The sequence below is a fragment of the Platalea leucorodia genome, assembly GCF_965183815.1.
Source record: "Platalea leucorodia genome assembly, chromosome: 6".
NCBI lineage: Eukaryota > Metazoa > Chordata > Aves > Pelecaniformes > Threskiornithidae > Platalea > Platalea leucorodia.
Window position 1 is genome coordinate 4,629,976 of NC_138828.1, and position 18,629 is coordinate 4,648,604.

The 18,629-nt window shown below is 40.3% G+C and overlaps 1 protein-coding gene across 2 annotated transcripts in view; it reads right to left on the minus strand.

The window, feature by feature from the left end:
* LOC309592236 (bifunctional heparan sulfate N-deacetylase/N-sulfotransferase 4) overlaps positions 1–18,629 on the minus strand; it is a gene marked incomplete at its 3' end in the record, with an annotated part of 147,178 nt that overhangs the window by 82,089 nt on the left and 46,460 nt on the right. Inside the window, exons 3-4 of one of the 2 annotated variants that reach the window (XM_082315438.1) lie at positions 17,635–18,400; positions 1,052–2,296 (exon numbers count right to left, since the gene is read on the minus strand). In XM_082315438.1, coding sequence (XP_082171564.1) covers positions 1,052–2,032 — 981 coding nt within the window. In that variant the 5' untranslated portion in view covers positions 2,033–2,296; positions 17,635–18,400. Of the gene's footprint in view, positions 1–1,051; positions 2,297–5,356; positions 5,405–17,634; positions 18,401–18,629 lie in introns of those variants that run through there. The other variant, XM_082315439.1, reaches the window with a different exon arrangement.

Here is an 18,629-nt window from a genome sequence, read left to right on the forward strand (position 1 = left end):
AATAAAGGCTTGAGAATGTGATGTTGCATGCTCAGGAACTTCAATTAATCTCTGAATATGATGATTCCCACATGTGGAAAATTGCAAGGAAATAACTGTCATGCTATTGAGTTCTGTCTATTCTTTCCAAGTTGCACACATCTTTGAAAATTACTCTGAACAAATCTAATGGTGTCCCTGGATACTACAGAATAAGAAAATAAGTTTGAAAGGGCCCCTGAAGAATAGTCTGTGGGTTTTTCACCATATCAGATAGTTATGTCATTTGCTAAAGCGTAGGCTATGCTTCCATCCTGTCATTGGTAACTTTAAATGCTTACCTGCTAGTCTGCCAATGAAAAATATCCTGATAATTCTTGTAAGTCAAAATGTGACTGTAACTTTTTCAGGCTTTTTTTTCCCTTTTGCTCTTTTTGTTCTTTTAAAACATAGTGTGAGTTATGTGAGATTTAAAAAGGCAACCATCTCCCATTGTTCTGTCTACTTTTCAGAAAACAGTGAAAGGACGAATACGGAAAATGCCTATAAATGGTATTATATATATGTATGCCATACATATACATACATGTGTATGTATGTGCACAGGGAAAAACAAATTAATGCGGTGTAAAAGGTGTTGTTGCCTAAAAATTCAGATATCTCAGCAGCACACTTGCTCCTGAAACAGAGATCCTTTTATTTAATTTCAAGAAAGATCTCTGTTATGTGAGGTATAAAAAGCCTCCTTTGTTACCCAGGTGCTCTGGGTGAAGCCCTTGAGCAGAACCTATATAAGCAAGAGGCAGCCAGTACATTCACTATATGCATTACTGTACGAGGCCATCTCTATTAATGTATATACACATACATGAATGCATCTCTGTATGTATGTGGGTAAACAGATGTTTAAAGTAATCTCAGGTTAGGGTTTCTGTATCCGCTAGCTACACTTGTGCACTTCCAGCCTTTACTAGGAAATGGAGCTTGCCAGCTTCTTCAAGCTTTGTCTCTTTTTAAATACCCATTTGCACATACATGTATCTGGGATGGTATCCCCCAATTCTTGCCTTACCTTCACATCGTTGATGTTCATCCTTGTTCCCTCCTTCCCAACAAAGATGTCATCTATGTCAACCAGAATGTACCTATCCAAGGACAGCGTGAGCTTCTTCCCCGACAGGAAAGAGATGGCATCAATAAAGATCAATTTGTGCAACCAGAAGGTCAGGTTGTTTCCAAAAAGGACTCTCTGAATCCCGTCATGAAACCCCAAGTCTTGGATGACAGTTGCATACAGAGCAGCCTTTGGCAATGCTGCGGGCGGCGGTCTGGAGGTCTGCAGTTCAGTTAAAAGCACAGGCTGATAGGTGGAATGGTTAAACTGGAAAACTGTCCAGTCTTCGCCGGGCAGCGGACCTTTCTCAACCCTTGGCGCTTTGGTAATGCGCAGCAGGGGAGACTGAGGGTTTACCACACAGTCTTTGAGGGCTACATTATTGTAAAGATGTAATGGCAATCCTTTCAGTTTTGTACTTGGGGAGCTGTTCTCGTTGGCTTTATGAAAACCAATTATGCTAACACTGTATTCCACACAGTATTTTTCCAGAAGCTCTCTATTCCACGAGTCCATGGATACGTACTTTAAAATATTCTCATATATGACAATTGTGTATTTTCCTCTTCCATTGTCTGTGAGCGGGGGAATATCCCCCTTAGCTGGCGCAATGACCATGTGGTACTGAAATCTGCTGGACTCGAGGATGGCTATGATGTCTTGCCCCAGCTGGGAGTACTGGCTTTCCACGAACAGGAGGACAGTGGGATCAGTTTTAGATGGATCAATTGGCTTAGCTGTTTTCAGCTCCACGGACCTGTACGGTAGAAGCTTGAGGTCTTCGCACTCCGCTTCTCCAGTGGTTTCCACAAGGGTCATTTCCTGCTTGTAGCCGGTGTAGAGGTAATAGGCAGAAATGATGATACTTGCCAAGCAGAAGGTCGCCAGGAGAATGACCAGCGTTCTGAAACTTCTGCGGAGTTTCACGATTAGATTCATCTTTTGCAGGACTTCCAACTTTTGTTGGCCTTGCTGCTTTTTTGGTTCTCTCTTCCTAAAGTGCCATAGGAACGAGGAGATGCAGAGGTGCCGATTCCTCTCCCAAGATGTTCATGTGACCATTGCAGTGCATTTATGAAGCTGTCGGGGAGGTTATAAAGCTGTCGGAGCGGGAAGTCAAAGGATCCGGAAAGCTAAATTGAAAGAGGTTTTCTCAGAATGCAGCAGCTGCCAATAATCAATGAAGAGGACTCTTAACATTATCTGCAACAAGAAGTAAAAGAAGATTAAATAAAATAAAATCCATAAAGCAATTAAAAACACACGTTAATAAAGATGGTGATTGATACTGGTAATCTGAGTTAAGAGGGAAGTTTATGAACAGTTCAAGGAGCACTCAGTGTCACTTGCTTTCCTGATGTATTAAGATAAGCTGCATTAAACAGCTCTCCTGTATTCTTAGGGTATAAAAATAAAGTCTAAACATAACTTTTTGAGGATATGTACCTCTTCATTTATGGGCATTTCTTATCTAAAATGGTTCATTGCTATTGCAAATGGCAATGACTGAAGGTTGTAGGACAAAATTAGGACAAAGTAAATATTTGTTAAATATTGGGCCGTGTTCCATATCAAACTGAAAGTACATAAGTATTTTGAAAGGGGTAACGAATTCTGTGTTGGGCTGTGAAACTAATGAAACCAAAGTGAAAGATACGAGAGGACTTCGAGGAAAGATTTGTAGGACTTCTCTCTCCAGTTTTGATTCTGTACCTGGAGTGATCAGTACTTTACAGTCTGTTTAAGGACTGTCTGGAATGATAAAGACTATGCATGGATTTTCCAAGCGGATGAGTGGGCTACTAAAACTGCAGGGGGCAGCCGTGCATGCCTCTGCCTCCATCGGGGATGAAATGGAGGTGGTACGTAGCATGGAAGGGAGTTGTTCGGTGAGTGCTGGGTGGGCACGTAGGTGTGTGCCCTGGGCCATGACGCCTCCAGCTAAAGGACTGGGCCTTCGGTCTGTCCCTGCTGTGCTGTATGGCTGAAGTACGAGGTGCTTAAACCTGACTGCCTGGCCAGCTCTGAAGCCCTTGTGCAATTCCTGGTAGTTCTACCGAAATTCATGAAAAATTACCATTGGTAACAATAAACTATATGACTCAGAGGCAATTAAAACTAACTAAATAAATAGCCCGTGCTGCTCTATGGATGTAAATAGGAATTAACATCTTTCTAAATTATTTATATTGTTTACCTATTGGAAAAATGTGAGACTGTAAACAATGGATGATTTTTGAACTGCAAGGAAGAAACATTCTTTCCAGGCAGATACTTGTCAGTTGATGTGTCCTCCTCCATTAACTCAGATTACACTTTTGAGTTTCATTCTGAAAATTATTCATCTTAAGCTTTACACCTAAAAGTGGAAACTGCTTGTAAGAAAGGTACTGAAGAAATTTGTCTAGCAGGATATTTTATGACTGGTATACAGTTCTAAGGAACCTCTTGATTGTGTCAGTTCAGGATCTTAAAAATGCAAGTGAAAAGTTTTAATTTGGCTTTAAATGCCTCGTATACCGCTCTCCTAGCATTAGAGTACTGCGCTGCTTTTGGGAGCTTATCAAGCAATGAACAGAACGCTGAAGTAATTGTGAATTAATAGGTCTACTTGCTCATGAGAGGCTTGTTGCTGCTCTCGCAGTTTAGAGAGAGGGAGTTGTTGCTGAGGCCATTTGTGACTTTGCCAGGTTCAGGTTTTTGTCTGTTTTACCGTTCTCAGTTGGAAGCTTGCCAAGAGATTCGTACCCCTGTGTTGTGGGCTACTCCATCAGTGACCCTGCTGTGTGTCACACAGCAATTGGCCAAAAGGTGAGCAAGGTGGGTAATTTATCCATGGACAGAAGTGAACAGAAATGAGATAGATGTTCTGTATTTAGTAATGTCTTATGTGTGAGAGAAGAAATAAAAAAGAAATCACAACTATCACTAGGAAATTAAAATCATCCTGATAACTGTACGAGTATTTGCCCCTCCTTTGCTGCTTCCCTTGTTCTGCAGTTCTGCCTGCATGCCGGGATCTTGCTTGTTATTAAACCTCCAATTAAGATTTTTATCAAAAGATAAAACTGGATCAAGCGAAGCATTCTCTGCGAGGCTGTGCTCCAGTTATGGTGACGTTGATGAGTCACTCAGCCCGACCCTGAGGGTTTATCGGATCAGGAGAATTGCTCTCCGTGGGAAGGGCAGCCTTGCTGGGTGGGTAATCTGCCCACAAAAACAGCTAATTGCAACAAGCCTTAGTTTTGTTAGTATGAGATAGGCAGGTTATCTTGGAAACAGGAATTAAAAACCCCTCTTGGACTCTGCATCCTCTGCTTGCTTTCAGCACTAGAGGGCAATATTTTCTTGCTTTTTAGCAGACAGCACCTGCTCTCATCTCGACTCGCAGAGCAGACAGCCCTGCCTGCAGGCAGGCTCTTTCCAGAAGGGTCTTGGAAATCCTCAGGGCCAGGTAAAACATCTTAATTAAGACTCTTATCTTTAAAAATAAATAAAAAACAGTACTTCTGCTCTAAGAAATCTGCCACTAAATCACACTGAATACTTATCAAATGTCTCAGCCTACACCTCTAGTACGAGGGAATAGCACGCAAGGCGACCTAAAACCGTACGTTTTCTTTCTTACTGTTTTGTCCTGCTGGATTTCCCAGGCACTGGTATTGCAAGCTGTCAAAATATTACACTTCATGAGACAGATCTCTGCTGCTACTATTGCTTGTATTACTAACATATGAGAAGCCCCTGACTTTATACTAGCCAAAACAAAAATATGGTCTTCATCCCAAATTATTTGATCTAAATAACATTGGTAAAATCTTCCAGATAAAATATTAGTAATCAGATTTAATGTAAACTAGTGCATCTGTTGTACACAGATGTTACAATACATGCAAGCATTCACACTTATCTAGATGTCTAAATATTAGACTTGATAAGGAATTTAAACTTGCATATGGAAACCTGGCATTAGAGTGGGTCTCTTTAGTTTGTGCATTGTGTTTGAACTGCTCTGTTGAACTGATTATACTGTTCAGTAAAAAAAGAAGTGTGAAGTAATTAAAGTTTATGAAAATAAATCAGCTATATTAGCCATTAGTGGGACATTTTCCAAGGCATAATTGGAAGTTAAGTGCCGTTTGTGCCTTTTAAACTCTCCCCCTTAAAGTTCAACAGCTTTATATTCGCTCAGAAATTCAAATATCTTTGGAGTATTTCTGTGCTATATTAAAAACATGAAAATAGGCCATATTTCATAATTACCATTACTATTGTAGTTTCATTTTAGAAACCAGTGTCTGAGGTCCTGTGTTCCTATGGTCGCTGGTCAGCATTCACTGAATCCTCAGGGGTAAAGCCCAAAGCTGGGTACATTTGATCGAGGAATCCAGGTTACATTCATCCAGAGTTGGTCCTTCTGTAGATCTTCAATCTTGCGGTCAGCTGACTTCCTAGACATGGGGCCTTTCCCCAGAAAGAACAGAACTCTGCGATATAACTCTGTTGTGATGCCATAGCCATCTGCAGGAACTGTAATTTTTCTTTGATTCAGGCAGCCAAAGAAAAACAGAAGTTTAAAAATTGCTGCCTCCTTGCTAAATAGCACTTCCTGCTTCCCCATAAAAATGCATTTGATTGATGATTAAAGCCTACTGATTTTGAAGATGATTGATTGGGAGATTAGGACCTAACTATTTAAAACCGATACACAATAGTGAAGAGAAACAGCCTCTTATTAATACCATGTGTTAACGTTGCATCAGGAATTAAAGCTGATTCTCTCATGGTCTAGTTCCTATACACAGACCTTCTCACAGGGCTTAGTGATTTAACAAGCATCTTGACCAAATTAGGTGCAACTAATCAGTGGGGAGAATACAGACTTTGCAGAAGGCAGTTACATGTTGCAAAGGTAGCTGCTAATTGCTAATGAGGGATAGCTGAAATAATGAAGTTACTGCCTGGGTAAATAAGGAAAACTCCATTAAAAGTGAGAGTTGCTGCATTCCATCATCCATCAGGAGAAACAGGTGATATGTGAGCAGTTTGGCCCTGGCAGGAGGACAGCGGTGAGCACTCGGTGCATGGGCTGCCAGCCTGACCAAAGGGCAGGGTCAGCGCTGCCTCGCAGGGCTGTTGTAAGCTCTTCTCCTGTCCTTACCTCTCCTTGTAGGTAGGCTAAGGATCTCTGATCTAGTTCAGCATTTGGAAAGCAGAGATCTTGATGCTAAGCAGTTGTGTTTATCCACCCTATGGACTGAGCTAATAACTTCCCATCTGCAGCAGGTTAAGAGCCTGTTGCTGATTACAGTGCTGAGCAGAGGAGGAGGAGGATGCTTGTTGATCCCCTGCAATACTCTGGTCATCTCTGGTGGCCTGTCCGTAGCAGAGTGGAACGCTCTATGGGTAATTCATTTGGAGGCAGGCCAGAGGTTTCCTCTCATCTGACTCCAGCATAAATCAGAAGTCAGAATGTCTTTATTTTCTATATCTAAAACTTCCCTTTAGGCTAAAAAAAATTAATGTAAACTCTTTCCTCTCTTTCCTTCCTTTCTAAGCTTGTATGACTCCTGCCATTTGTTAGCAGTCCAATGATCCATGATACCTACTTGCTACTCCTTACATATGACTGCTCATTCAATACAGAAAAAAACAAACTGATTTCAGTGAAAAATGACTCCTGTTGACCATTAGCAAAAGTTGAGGGTTTCTGTTCGCTGCAGAGGAAAAAAACAGCTTTTTTTTTTTTTTCTCAGAAAACTTTCCAAGAGACTTTTTGACTGAGCTCATGAAACTTGGGTGCTTCTTGAAAGTAATTTTTTTTTTTTCTTTTTTAAGCTTAATGAAGTTGCAACATGTTTTGTGTTTATAAGTGTGGCTTTGCTCATGAGGGGTGTTGATGCCAGCTGCTCACAGCTTACCACAAGCTTTTAGAAAACTCTTTTACCTAGGATAAGGACAGTTTCTCAGCTGGTAAAAGCTGTTGTAGGTCTTCTAACTTTGTTCTAACTCTCTCTTATAATTTCTGAGTGGAGGCGCTGCTCAGCACTTTCACCTCTCATTTGTTTTCAATGCATAATCATCTGTAAGTTAAAACACCAGTTTTTCAGTATTTTCAGCAATTTGATCAGTCTATAGTGTACATAAAATCTTGTGTGATTCCAGAAAGCTAAATGATGCCAGAGGTTGAAGTCGATAATCAATGAATATAAAGTGTCTGAATACCTCAACTTGTACATGGAATGAAAGCTGGCACGATGTTGTGCATGAAATGATACTTGGAAGCTAGCTATGTGACCCTTTTGACTTCTATGTTTCTTTGGCTTTAAACTTTTCGAATTGATTTCAGAACTTGGAGCTTTGAAGAAAAAAGGCTTCCTGGTAGAAAGGTGGCTAAAGGCATATTTGGAGTTAGGTTTTACACAGATACATATCCTCACATATGTGTACACATATGTACACAGCCCCACACCTCTAGTTGGGAAACATGGTGTAAAGGTACTTAGGAAGTCTGTAAACTCTTCCCTCTTGATAAACTGATAACAGCTGATTGCTGCAGACGGATTCATGCAAACTAATAGTTTGTCTCACTCCAGGACCACCAAAGTTGATCTGTTTTTATCATGGTTAGTATTGTCAAGTGTGATGTGAAACATACTACCGGAGTGGTTTTCTTTATTTTCAGGGTTTTACTTGTCTCTTGCCTGAATAGGGGAATTGTGATTAGAGAAAGCCTTGCAACAATTATTTCTCTTCCTTTAATACTTCTGAAGGTGTGCAGATAGCCACCACTAACTTGCCACAAGTCCCGCTTTCTTGAACACATATGATAGATGTAGTCATAACAGCATGTAATCAGACATATTTTGTTCTCATTAATGCCTATGTGGTCTAAAGTTGCTGGCTCACCAAGTGTGGTTTTTTATTGATGCTTTTAGATAGGTAACTATAACCTCTGCTAATGAGACCCCCCACAAAGATATTCTATGTGAATTGGTGGGACGCTTCTACAAATGTGAACTAATGAGACTATAAGGAAGGTATTGTTCTTTCTGCAAATCCTCCCTCACGGAATTGCTGCCTCCTTTCATTCTCCAGCCCATATGTTAACACTTCAAGTTGCTTAACTCCTAGTAGAAACTTATTCTAAGGCTTAACCAGACCACACTTCTGGTGAATGTTGCCTGATGTTCAGCCTCAACACTTTTTTCTTCTGACCCATTAACTTCTAACAGTCCCACGGTCATTTGGACCACCCAGAAATGCACATAAATACCCCATTCATGATGTTTCAGTGACATTTCCTCCAACTGTCACAATTTATCAGTCTCTAACACATCAGTGTTTTTGATCATAAGTAGTTGTAATATTTCCTCAGAAATCACTGACTGCTGATTTTTCTTGAGTGTCAGGTCTGGAAGCTCCTAGAAATCAGTAATAATTTAACTATAGTCTTAGGAGGGCCATGCATAAAGACAGAACCTATATATACATGTTTCTTGATAGAGTGACTCTAGTCACCATTGTAATGGGTAGGTGTTAATGACCACATTTACCTTTTGTGCAGCTCCATATGTGGCAAAAATGCTGTGTAGTGATATCAAAATATATCACTTTATCAAAATATACCAAAATATATGTAGTATTTTGATGTCTTCAGGCAAAACACCTTAGCTTTGTGGCCAGACTTAAAACAAAAAAAAAAAAGTGTCATCTCAATGCCGTTTCCAATAAATGTGTCCATCTTGCCTGAGTGATGGTAATAAGATCTACCACTTTTCACCAGTAACTTGCCAAAAATTCAAAAAAGCTAAACAGCATTATTCTTGGCTACAGGACTGACTTTTCCAAGGTCAGCTGGCAGACCTATGGCTGAGCTGGAAGCAATAGCCACTTAAGCTTGCATAATGCCCTTCAGCAGACAGGGGTCTTTACAACCCTCCTGACATCTGTAGAAAAGTAACTGAACTACCAAGGATGAAAAGAAGGTTTTGAGAGATGATTTGAATGTCAGAGGCTTACTGCTTAAGCCATGATGACAGAGCCAAAATGTCATGGCAAAAAGTTGTGGCTGAAAACACAGCAGAGATTCCCGTGGTACAAAGTTGTGTGTGACCTGCAGGATCGAGTCCTTGGAGTTCATGCTTTGCTTTCCCAGTGGGATTAATGGAGGGTACAGGTGTAATGAACATCCTATGATTGCCCCAGTCCCCTTTTGAATGAAGCTGGTGAATAAAAACAGGCTTCACATGTTTTCCCGAGGCAAACATTCCTCTTGACTTGATGCAACAAATCTTCTGATCTTGCTCAGTTAATGGCTCTTCATCACTTTTCAATTCATAGTTTAATGCTTCAATGGAAGCCAATTTGAATTCATTTAACTTTTCAAATAAAACTTTTGTGAGATGCTGTATCATATGTTTTATTACAGTCCATCTATTCTGCTACTGTTTTCTACTTTTATAAGGCTGTCAATTAGCTATCCAGTTTCAATAGAATGATTTGTGTTGTGAATTCAGTTGAGAGACAACATTTGTGCAATATAATGGCTGCCTAACTAGAACTCCTTAAAGTCAATCAATGCAATAGTCAAACTGTACATCTTGTTTGATCATATATAAAAGCTAAGGCATAAAAAGGTTTTTTAAAAAATTCTTTTTATAGTTCTATTAACATCTAAATAACTGCAGATTTCTGTATCTACTTTGAAAATTTACCAGGGATTACAGATTTGCTGGATAGCTACTGAAAGTTTACTTTTTGGAGGCTTCTTACACAAAGAAGTTTAAAAGCTCCCTTTTTAATGAAGAGGCCCTTTGCCGAGAAGATAATAGTCACAGGCTCTGGAATAGCTTATTAGAAGCTAAGCTCTTTGGTCTTCATACTTTTTTTAGTACTTAATGGTTTCCCGCACTTTCTGTTTTCCTATTGCTTTTATGGGACCTAAAAACGTTTGCCACCATACAAGATAATTAAAATGTCTCCACCCTTATATCAATGACAATATATTTCACTGAATAACATGTTTTGCGGTGTCTGTATCCTGTCACAGGGACTAGTTGTGAGAAAGTCTGATGTGGTCACATCTGTGCGAGGAATTAAAAGGAGGCCACTAACTTCTTTCAGAGAGACTACTGCTGTCACATAGTAATGATCTATTACTACTGCAAAGGAAGTCTATTTAAACCCAGATAACAAAGACTTTGTACCTAAATCCTTAGAGCAGCATGTTTACCACATGAAATTGAGACAGAGGTTTATTCTGAGTTTACTCAAGCTAGGTTCCAGCCAGCCAGAGACTGTTTTCAAGCTCTGGGTACATTAACTCTCATTGTAACAGCTTCCCTATATTTATTATTTAAGTAAATTCCACTGGAGTCCACTCTCCCCATCTTTGTCCTCGTTGGCTGAAGGGTTTTGTTATCATTGAGAGGATTTGGTAGAATACACAGTGAGTGAGTCTGGTCCCAGCAAACTCTGATCAGAGCAGTTGTGTGGCCTAGAGCATCATCTAAGCCATCAGCGCTGGTGACAACCTGGCAGGTCTTAGCCAGCAAAGAGTGGTAATGGCAAGTAAGGGCTTTCAAGCAAAGTAAGGTGAGCAGAGTGAATGAAGACAGGGTGACCCTCCACATGCCTCTCTTTTTTGTGTGTGCGCTTCTTGGACTTCCAAATGGCATTGCTCTAAAGAGGAAAATTCAAACGGTCACTTCCACCTTGCTCATAAAATACTTGCATTTATCACTGCTTTATTACATGACAGTTTGGGGGTAGGAAGTTAAGTTTATAACATCTCTCCTGTCTCTTCCATATACGTATTTAAATTGCTTAAGTTAGAGTCTTAGTCCTAGACCAGGTTCCAGACAGTCCTTCGGAAAATTCTGCATCTTATTACCAGTTCTTTAAAACTGGAAAGACTAGCTTTTTGTGGGAACCAGTTATGGCTGCACATATTACTGTTGTCAGTAAAACTAATCTAGACAGAGGAACTTCATCATGTACTAAAAATACTGCAATACTCAACAGACTATACCTCACTTTAATGTGTTTAAGTATTTGACACTGCCAAGCAGACAAGATAGTCCAAGGAAGTTTTATGGAAGATATTAATACAAATTCAACTTCTTTTTATCTTGATATGATTGGATGGGTATTGTTTGCCTATCAAGAGGAAAACTGCTTAGTAGTGAGAGGATAAGGCAGGGAGCTGAAACTGACTTCTGTCTCTTTCTGCCACCAACACCATGTATTGCCCTCTGGAGGCCATTGATTTTTTTTTTTTTTTTTTTTCAGTACTTCAGTTTTCTGATCTGTGTTATGGAAATAATACCCTTTTCTACCTTTACATGGGCATTAGCTGTAAAATGTTCTAAGATGAGTCATCTTTGGTTCAAATGTATATAGCATAGATATTGCAAACAGTGCATTTAAGAAAGCCAGTGTAAAATTCATACTTTCATGTGCAGTCAAATATATTTGCAGTGCTTGCTTCCTTTTTCTTATTATTCTTCATATCCTGGTTAAATTTCTTGGTGTTTATTTCTGCCTCTTTTATGGGGTTTCTCGGAGAGAAACCACTTTGTTAGTCGAGTGAAAGGTATCTTTTGAGACTTCTTGTGTGTCATCTGTGACCTATAGATACTGTTTTTCTTTTGGTTCAAAATATAAACAAATATTTCCTTTCAAAAGATCTATTCTTTGTTTTGTCTAGATAAAGTTCAATTTAGAAATGCCACTAGCAGGATAAGGGTCCTACCTGGGAATTCAAGGGACTTTTTTTCTTTTTTTCTTTTGTTTTGTTTTTTTTTTGTTGAGTCATGCTAAGCTCAGACACTGGAACTAGAACTAATACCATCAAAGCTATGTGACAGAATAGTGAGGCTGTGATTAACCTGTTGTTTTCGTGAAAAATCTCTGCTTATTGAATTACTGAGGCATTAACTTATTTTTGGAAGGGGGGGTGGTGGAATAAAAAAAAAATCCAACTGGTTGTCAAAATCTTTCTGAACATACTGCCCCTGCATCGGGGCACCATAGCAATTAGTTATGTTTCTTTACATTCCTATTCTCTCCTGTGGACTGGGTGCACAACTATACTGTTTTCCAATATGCATCTCCAGGATGCATCTTGGAAGATGAAATCCAGCCTGGCTTTCTGGTTACGGAAAGGGCTTACAAGCCAACCGAATGATGTCTCATTGCTTGACACAATGATACATTGTAATCCATAAAGTTCTGTGTTAGACAGTATATACATAGGTATTTCATTTTCTGCCTGAACATGAATATTTTCCATGCAGGAGAAAGCCTTTTCAGAGGTACTTTAGCTAAAAATCTGAATATGCAGAATGACTGCTGCTAACTCATGCCGGCACGTGGATCTTGCTACCTCCAAAGCTGATGAAGAGTGTGTCTTATGGGAGTCTGAGAATGTCAAGTGTTTTGAGGCACGCACTGCTTGCTTTGCTTGTCACGCAGACAGTACGTACCACAGAGGTCTCCTGATCTTTAATTGTGATTTTTCAGGTACAAATTATAGTAATGTGCACCCCTGCATGTAATTTAGAAATAGTAAGGCATGGGGAAACAAGACTCAGTTGATGTGTTAGAAGATGGAAGTTCCAGAATCACTGCTTTTCGGTTACTAATGAGATAGACCTTAAGAAGGAGGAATGGTCGCTCTATCAATTCAAAACAAACCTGGACCCTCAGTTGCTAATGGTATTTACTGGCTTGTATAGTGCCCTATGCAGTAAGGGATTGTACACTGTGCATGCATGCATGGTTCCACCCTTAACAGTGCAAATCGTATGAGGGTAGAATAGTGAAACCACTTAAAATGGCACAACAAATACAGTCTACTGACTAGTAATGAATAAAAATGCCCTAGTCCATTATACCAGCTATTTAGGTAGGTAAAATGCAGGTAGTCTGGCAAAAGTATCAAGGCAGATGGTCCTGCTTTTGTTTAAATTGGAAAAAAAGAAAAAAAAAAAAAGCTATGAAAGTTTTAAAATCATAACTGACCAGTAAGAGTAATTTCTTATCCAGAAACCTAGACACTACTGCATTTTCCTCTCATATCTAAAAACTTCTCTGTGAATCACCAACCACCTGCCCTTCCCTCTGGTGGTTTAAGGGGTGATAAATATCCCAATGAGAGAGAATAAATTCAAAGAATACCCTGAGGGTCTGGACGTCAAGCTCTGGCCTTCTCCTTGGAAAATACAGTCCCATGCAAAAGGAAAGGATGTTGGATAAAACATCCCCTGAAACTAGAACATAGAGGTGGGTGCATATTTCATGACACTGTTTTAACTTTCCAAACAGTTGCCTCTTTTATGGCCAGCAGCTACTATTAATTATTTATCAGAACACTTATTTATACACTAAAAGCTAAATGCAATCCTTTCAGTGGAAGCCTGGCAGAGTGCAGGTTGAAATAAGTAGCTGTGGATAGTCCTTCAGGAGGATACGTTTCATACACAATTCTACTCAGGGAAGAGCCCATTCACATTATTCTGTCTGCTGTGTGTCTGATAACGATATATACGTATGGAAGATTAAAACCCAGCCATTAGTAAAACTCTATAGCTGTAGATGCATCAGCCCTGAGCATTAGCTGTGCATGCGTTTCTCAGCGCTCTTGCAGGCCGTGACAGAGTGGCAGATGTTCCTCTCATCCTGTGGCTGCGTAAGGACTAACTCTGAAGTTGCAAGATTGTCTTAGCCGAAATTCTGCAACAGCAGCCTTGGGTGCAAAAGCATGCACTCTGTAAGTTTAGCTGTACCGTGGTCTGGGACAGATGCATCAGCAGCTAGAGGTGTACAGATTTTAAATTGCTGTCTGTGTTATACTGTATGTTTTGGGGCTGTGCTATGGAATACCTCGTCTTAGCGTGTTTTGGGGGAGGAAAGAAACTTGCATGGTAGCCTCCATGTGACGTGAAGAAGCAGGGAAAACAAAGACTTCCCTAGGCTGTGAAAAGCAAACCAGAGATTCAGCAGGTTTTTCCCATGGCCAAGCAAAGTAAGCCAAATACAGTTCTTATTTCGTCAGCTTCCAAGGAAGAAGAGGGAACCCCTTTCTTTTTGCTTCTTTTCTCATGAAAGAAGCCCACCCTGCCCTGGCTTCTACTTCTGTATTTGCTCTGGCTCTGCAAAACTCATCCTTACAGTAGAGGAGGGAGGATTAATTTGCTCCGCTTGCCTGCACTTGGGGAAAGCAGTTGTGACCCTTCCTGTAGCCAGAGGGAAGGAAATAGGTTTAAATACTTCTCTGCTCCTTCCAGAATTGAGTTTAAATCATCCCATCACAATACATTACTTCTGGTGCCAATGTGTTTTCTTCATCAAATACTGACATGGTTTCTACACTGTTGTGCTGTTGCCATGTGATTCTGGTGGCATTACTGTTTAGATAAAATATTATTAGTTTTCTATAGCAACAGTTAATTTCAGAAGAATCTGTGGTTTCATTGTAATTATTTCTGACAGTAGTTGTAATAAATGTTTCAGATTGACGTGCATGGTTTTAATTTTCTTCCAGCACCTGATTTTTTTTTTTTTTTTTATAGCTCAAACAATTTTTCTAATTTAAGTGTTGACATAGATGGAAAATAAATTCTGTATTTGTATCTAGCACTCTTCCGGGTGGCTTACACTTCATGAGGGGCATTGCTTTAACATGTCACCAGGAGAAGTAGACTTGTTGCTGTGATATGAGCATTCTTCAGCCTTTCTCAAAATGTGAGACAGGACACTTTAATGTTCCAAGCAATTTCCAGCCCAGAGACCCTCCTTCTCCCCCAGTCCAGCCCCTCGATCTGCTCTAATGGTCCTCAACTGCAACCCAGGCCTGAGAATAAGGGATCTGCTAAACTGCCACCTTAACACTGTACTCCATAATCCTTGCAAATGGTTTGAAACTTAGGCTCCCCTCACCTTGGGAAGTGTGGAGAGCCCTTGGCTCATCTTAAGCTCAGTGCCCTGTTCCTGAAATGACTGCACAGGCTGGGGAAATTGCAGCTTTCTGCACAATTCTGAGTTATCCTTTCCTTCAGCCACCCAGGCCCCAGCCTGAAATGTTTTGCTGCTCTTAGACCAGGGTTTGTTTTGTTCAGAAAAGCCCATTTTGCAGGTATGGAAAGCAGTTTCTTGGATGCACCTAAGAAGCTGAAGCATTATGAAAACTTTGCAAAGCAAACACTTGATGGAAGCAAACATCAGTGTATACATGCAGCTGAAGCTCAGCCAGCACTATGGTCATAGAGGCAGTCAAATCAAAATTGTTTGTGAGCTAAATCAGAGAGATTTGGAACAGAAACTTTTTTTTTTTGTAAGAGATCATGATATTCTTTGCCTTATTGCTTGTAGAAAAAGAAAATGAGAAACAAATCTTTTTCTGGTGGCATATGGTTAAATGTAGTTTTTTGTTCATCTAACTGAAAACTCATAGTCACAACTACTAGTAACTCATCAGCATTTTCTTTGATCAGTATTGCCCTGGGTTTGCAATATGTGGCCATGCTTTCCTTAAAGTATCTCATTATACCTCTGAGGTAATTCCTGTACTCTAAGACTTCAAAAAAAAAAAAAAAAAAAAAAATCTTTACTATTAGCATATTTTTCTCCCACTCTCACTGAATGATAGTTGAACTTTAGAGAAGCTCATGATTCCCTGCATGCTGCCACATCAGCTAAGTTTGATCAGTGCCATTACAAAGAGCAATATAGCAGATATCACAATCTCTAAACATCCATAAAGTTTTAATAGGACTTCCAGAACTTTATAGTGTGAGTTAACAGGGTGTTCAGACTGAAATGGAAGTATATGTGGGGACGTGTGTGTGTGTGTGTGTGTGAAAGTAGTCAGTCACTCAAGCATCCTGCTCTGTGCTTAAATCTAGCCCTTTGGATTTGATTTCCGTCAATAAAATAAAAGTTAGAGGAGCGTTTCTCCAGTCTCACAGAAAACAGTGTGTCAACAAGACATTAAGGTACTCTTGCTTTCTTTTCTGAGGCTTTCAGACATTAGGCATTTATTATGAATCAAAAAAAGGCCATGTTCTGAGGAAATGGCACAAAACCAATACACAATCTTAAACTTCTGCACAGAGCAATGCCATTAGGAACATTTAATCTAATTGAGCAGATCGTATTCTTTGAATTGATAAGATTCAGAAGAAAACTGGAACCCAAGAATTTCCTTAGTTAAATGCGACTTGGCATTTCCCCCCCGCCGCCTTTAGAGCAGCGTTTCAGAAAGCAAGTCAGACAGTGCAGCTTAGCTGATGATAAAATGTGCGTGATGAAAGTATACGGACATGATGGGGCAAGACAGGGAAGGACCTTGCAACATTGCCAACTATTTAAACTTTATGAACAAGGAGATTCTGTTATTCTTCCACAAGCTGAACATCTTATAGCAGGAGGATCATAATTAAAAACTACTGAAGAAATGGGGTGAAAATTACTTATTTCTCTTTTTGTCTTTTGCTCTGATAACATTCAGAGGTAGAAAAGGCAGAATAACCTGCTACACGGGGTAGGCCAGATTCTGCAGCATTTATTCACAGGGAGGGAAGGTCCAATCAACATGATTAAGAGCTGCAGAAGTTAGTAAAAAATGATATGGTAAGTTGCCTGGGGAAAAGAGAACTTAATGAGTGTGGTTTTTGTATGTATGTGTGGTTGCATTAGTGTAGTGCTTGTAGGAAGAGACTTATTCACCTCTAAACATTTCTCCTTTGAGTGTTTATTCCCAGCAGCAATGACTTGGAGCCGGTGTGTCAGCTGTACGATAAAAACACTGGGCTGCCGCTGTGCTCTGACTCTGTAGTCATCTGAAGAGCAAACCCTGATTTCTTCAGTTTGCTTCTTACTACCTGAAACAATCCTTGCTGCCACACTATGAATGATCATGCTGTTTTAAAAAAAGATGTTGCTGATGGATGTTGTTTGCATATCAAACTGCTGGAAGAAAGATCTGCAGGTCTTGGCTTCCTCACAGTACAATTACTCTTACTTTAAATAGTGCATGTTTACTATATATCCATGGAAAGCTTACACATTGTCATTTTAATACACTAGTTTTGCTTAACTTTGCTAGATGGTAGCAAATAAAAGCAAAGTACATGGAGTAGACAAAAGAAGAATTGCAACCTTATCCTCTTTTTTCCTCACGTAACTTCCCATGCTCTAACTTCTGTGGTCTTTCATATATTTAGTCAGACAACTGTTTCCCCTCAGAGGGTGCGTATCCATTTACATCGAGCGCACTTGCATGCAAACATGGCAAAGACTATCTCAAACTTTAAAATAATCCTTTGAATGCCAGGCTCTAGGCAGCTTTCTGAAGTACTTAATATACATAATTAGGTTCTAGGCAAGCCATTTTACACACTGTGTGGATATTTATGCCTGCTCAGGAACTGTTGTCTTGTCTCTGAGTACAGGCACTGTCTATATAGTCGTATTAATACATACCCAGAAGTATAGGTTAACATAGCAATATGTGCAGAAGCTGAACAATAGCTTACCTAGAGAAGAATTTCTCTTCCTAGCGTGCAGGAAAGAGACATCTGCTATTCAAATCTCTTCACATGGCTCCAGGTAAACTAGGGAGAGTTTGCAATTGATAGCAGCTGTCTGAGCGGCATCCCAGGAAGGTTCCTCTTGCTCCAGCCCCAGTAACTGAACTCTACCGGCACAGTCACATCTCGTTTATACACAGACTGTCCTTTTCAAAACAAGCAGCCAGCTGGAATGATTCAAACCTCTGTTCAGCACACTGTTAAAAATGCAGCTTCCTTCTTGGACATGGGGATTACACCAGGGAGCAACCAGGCTACAGCAAAAAGGCTGTGAGAACTATTTAATCACCCAAATACCAGCTGCTCCCGTTACTACTGCCGGTGCTGCCGCTGTGCCTCCTGTTTGCTGTAGTCAGCCTCCCTCTCCCTCATATCTACAAGAGTATCGAGGCAGCTTTGCAGGGTGGTGATTGGCAGAAGCGGCCAATTCCTCCAGCTAATCAACCTCCAGACTTTCAAGGACTTGGAGCTGCTCTGATGTCATTCCAGCCGAGGGGGGGATGCTTCACGCGAGGACGCGGCGATGGAGGCAAATTCGGAGATGAGCTGCATTCCTCTCCCACTGCTGTGATTGATTAGATGCTCCAGGAGGATTTGCATAATCTGTCATTGTGCAGTTGGACCACCTCCCCTCCTGCCTGCCCGCCCAAAATGCGGGAGGAAAATGCCACTTCGGCTTCTGATTTTACACCTGGAGTCTGCAGCTGAAAGCCTGGAAAAAAGGAAAAGTTGAAAGAGTCATTTTTCTGGCAAGAGAATGCTTGAGCCCCCAGCCCCCCACCTCCATCCCCAGGTGCTAGAGGAGGCTCAAGAAAATCACAATACTAGAAGACTTTTTGGTTCCTACTCTTGTTAGGTCACTGATAAGATCACCTGGTACAACAAAAGGTGGCTTTTAATGCTTGACCAAAATCAAGCAGAGGTTGCCCAGCAAGTTGATT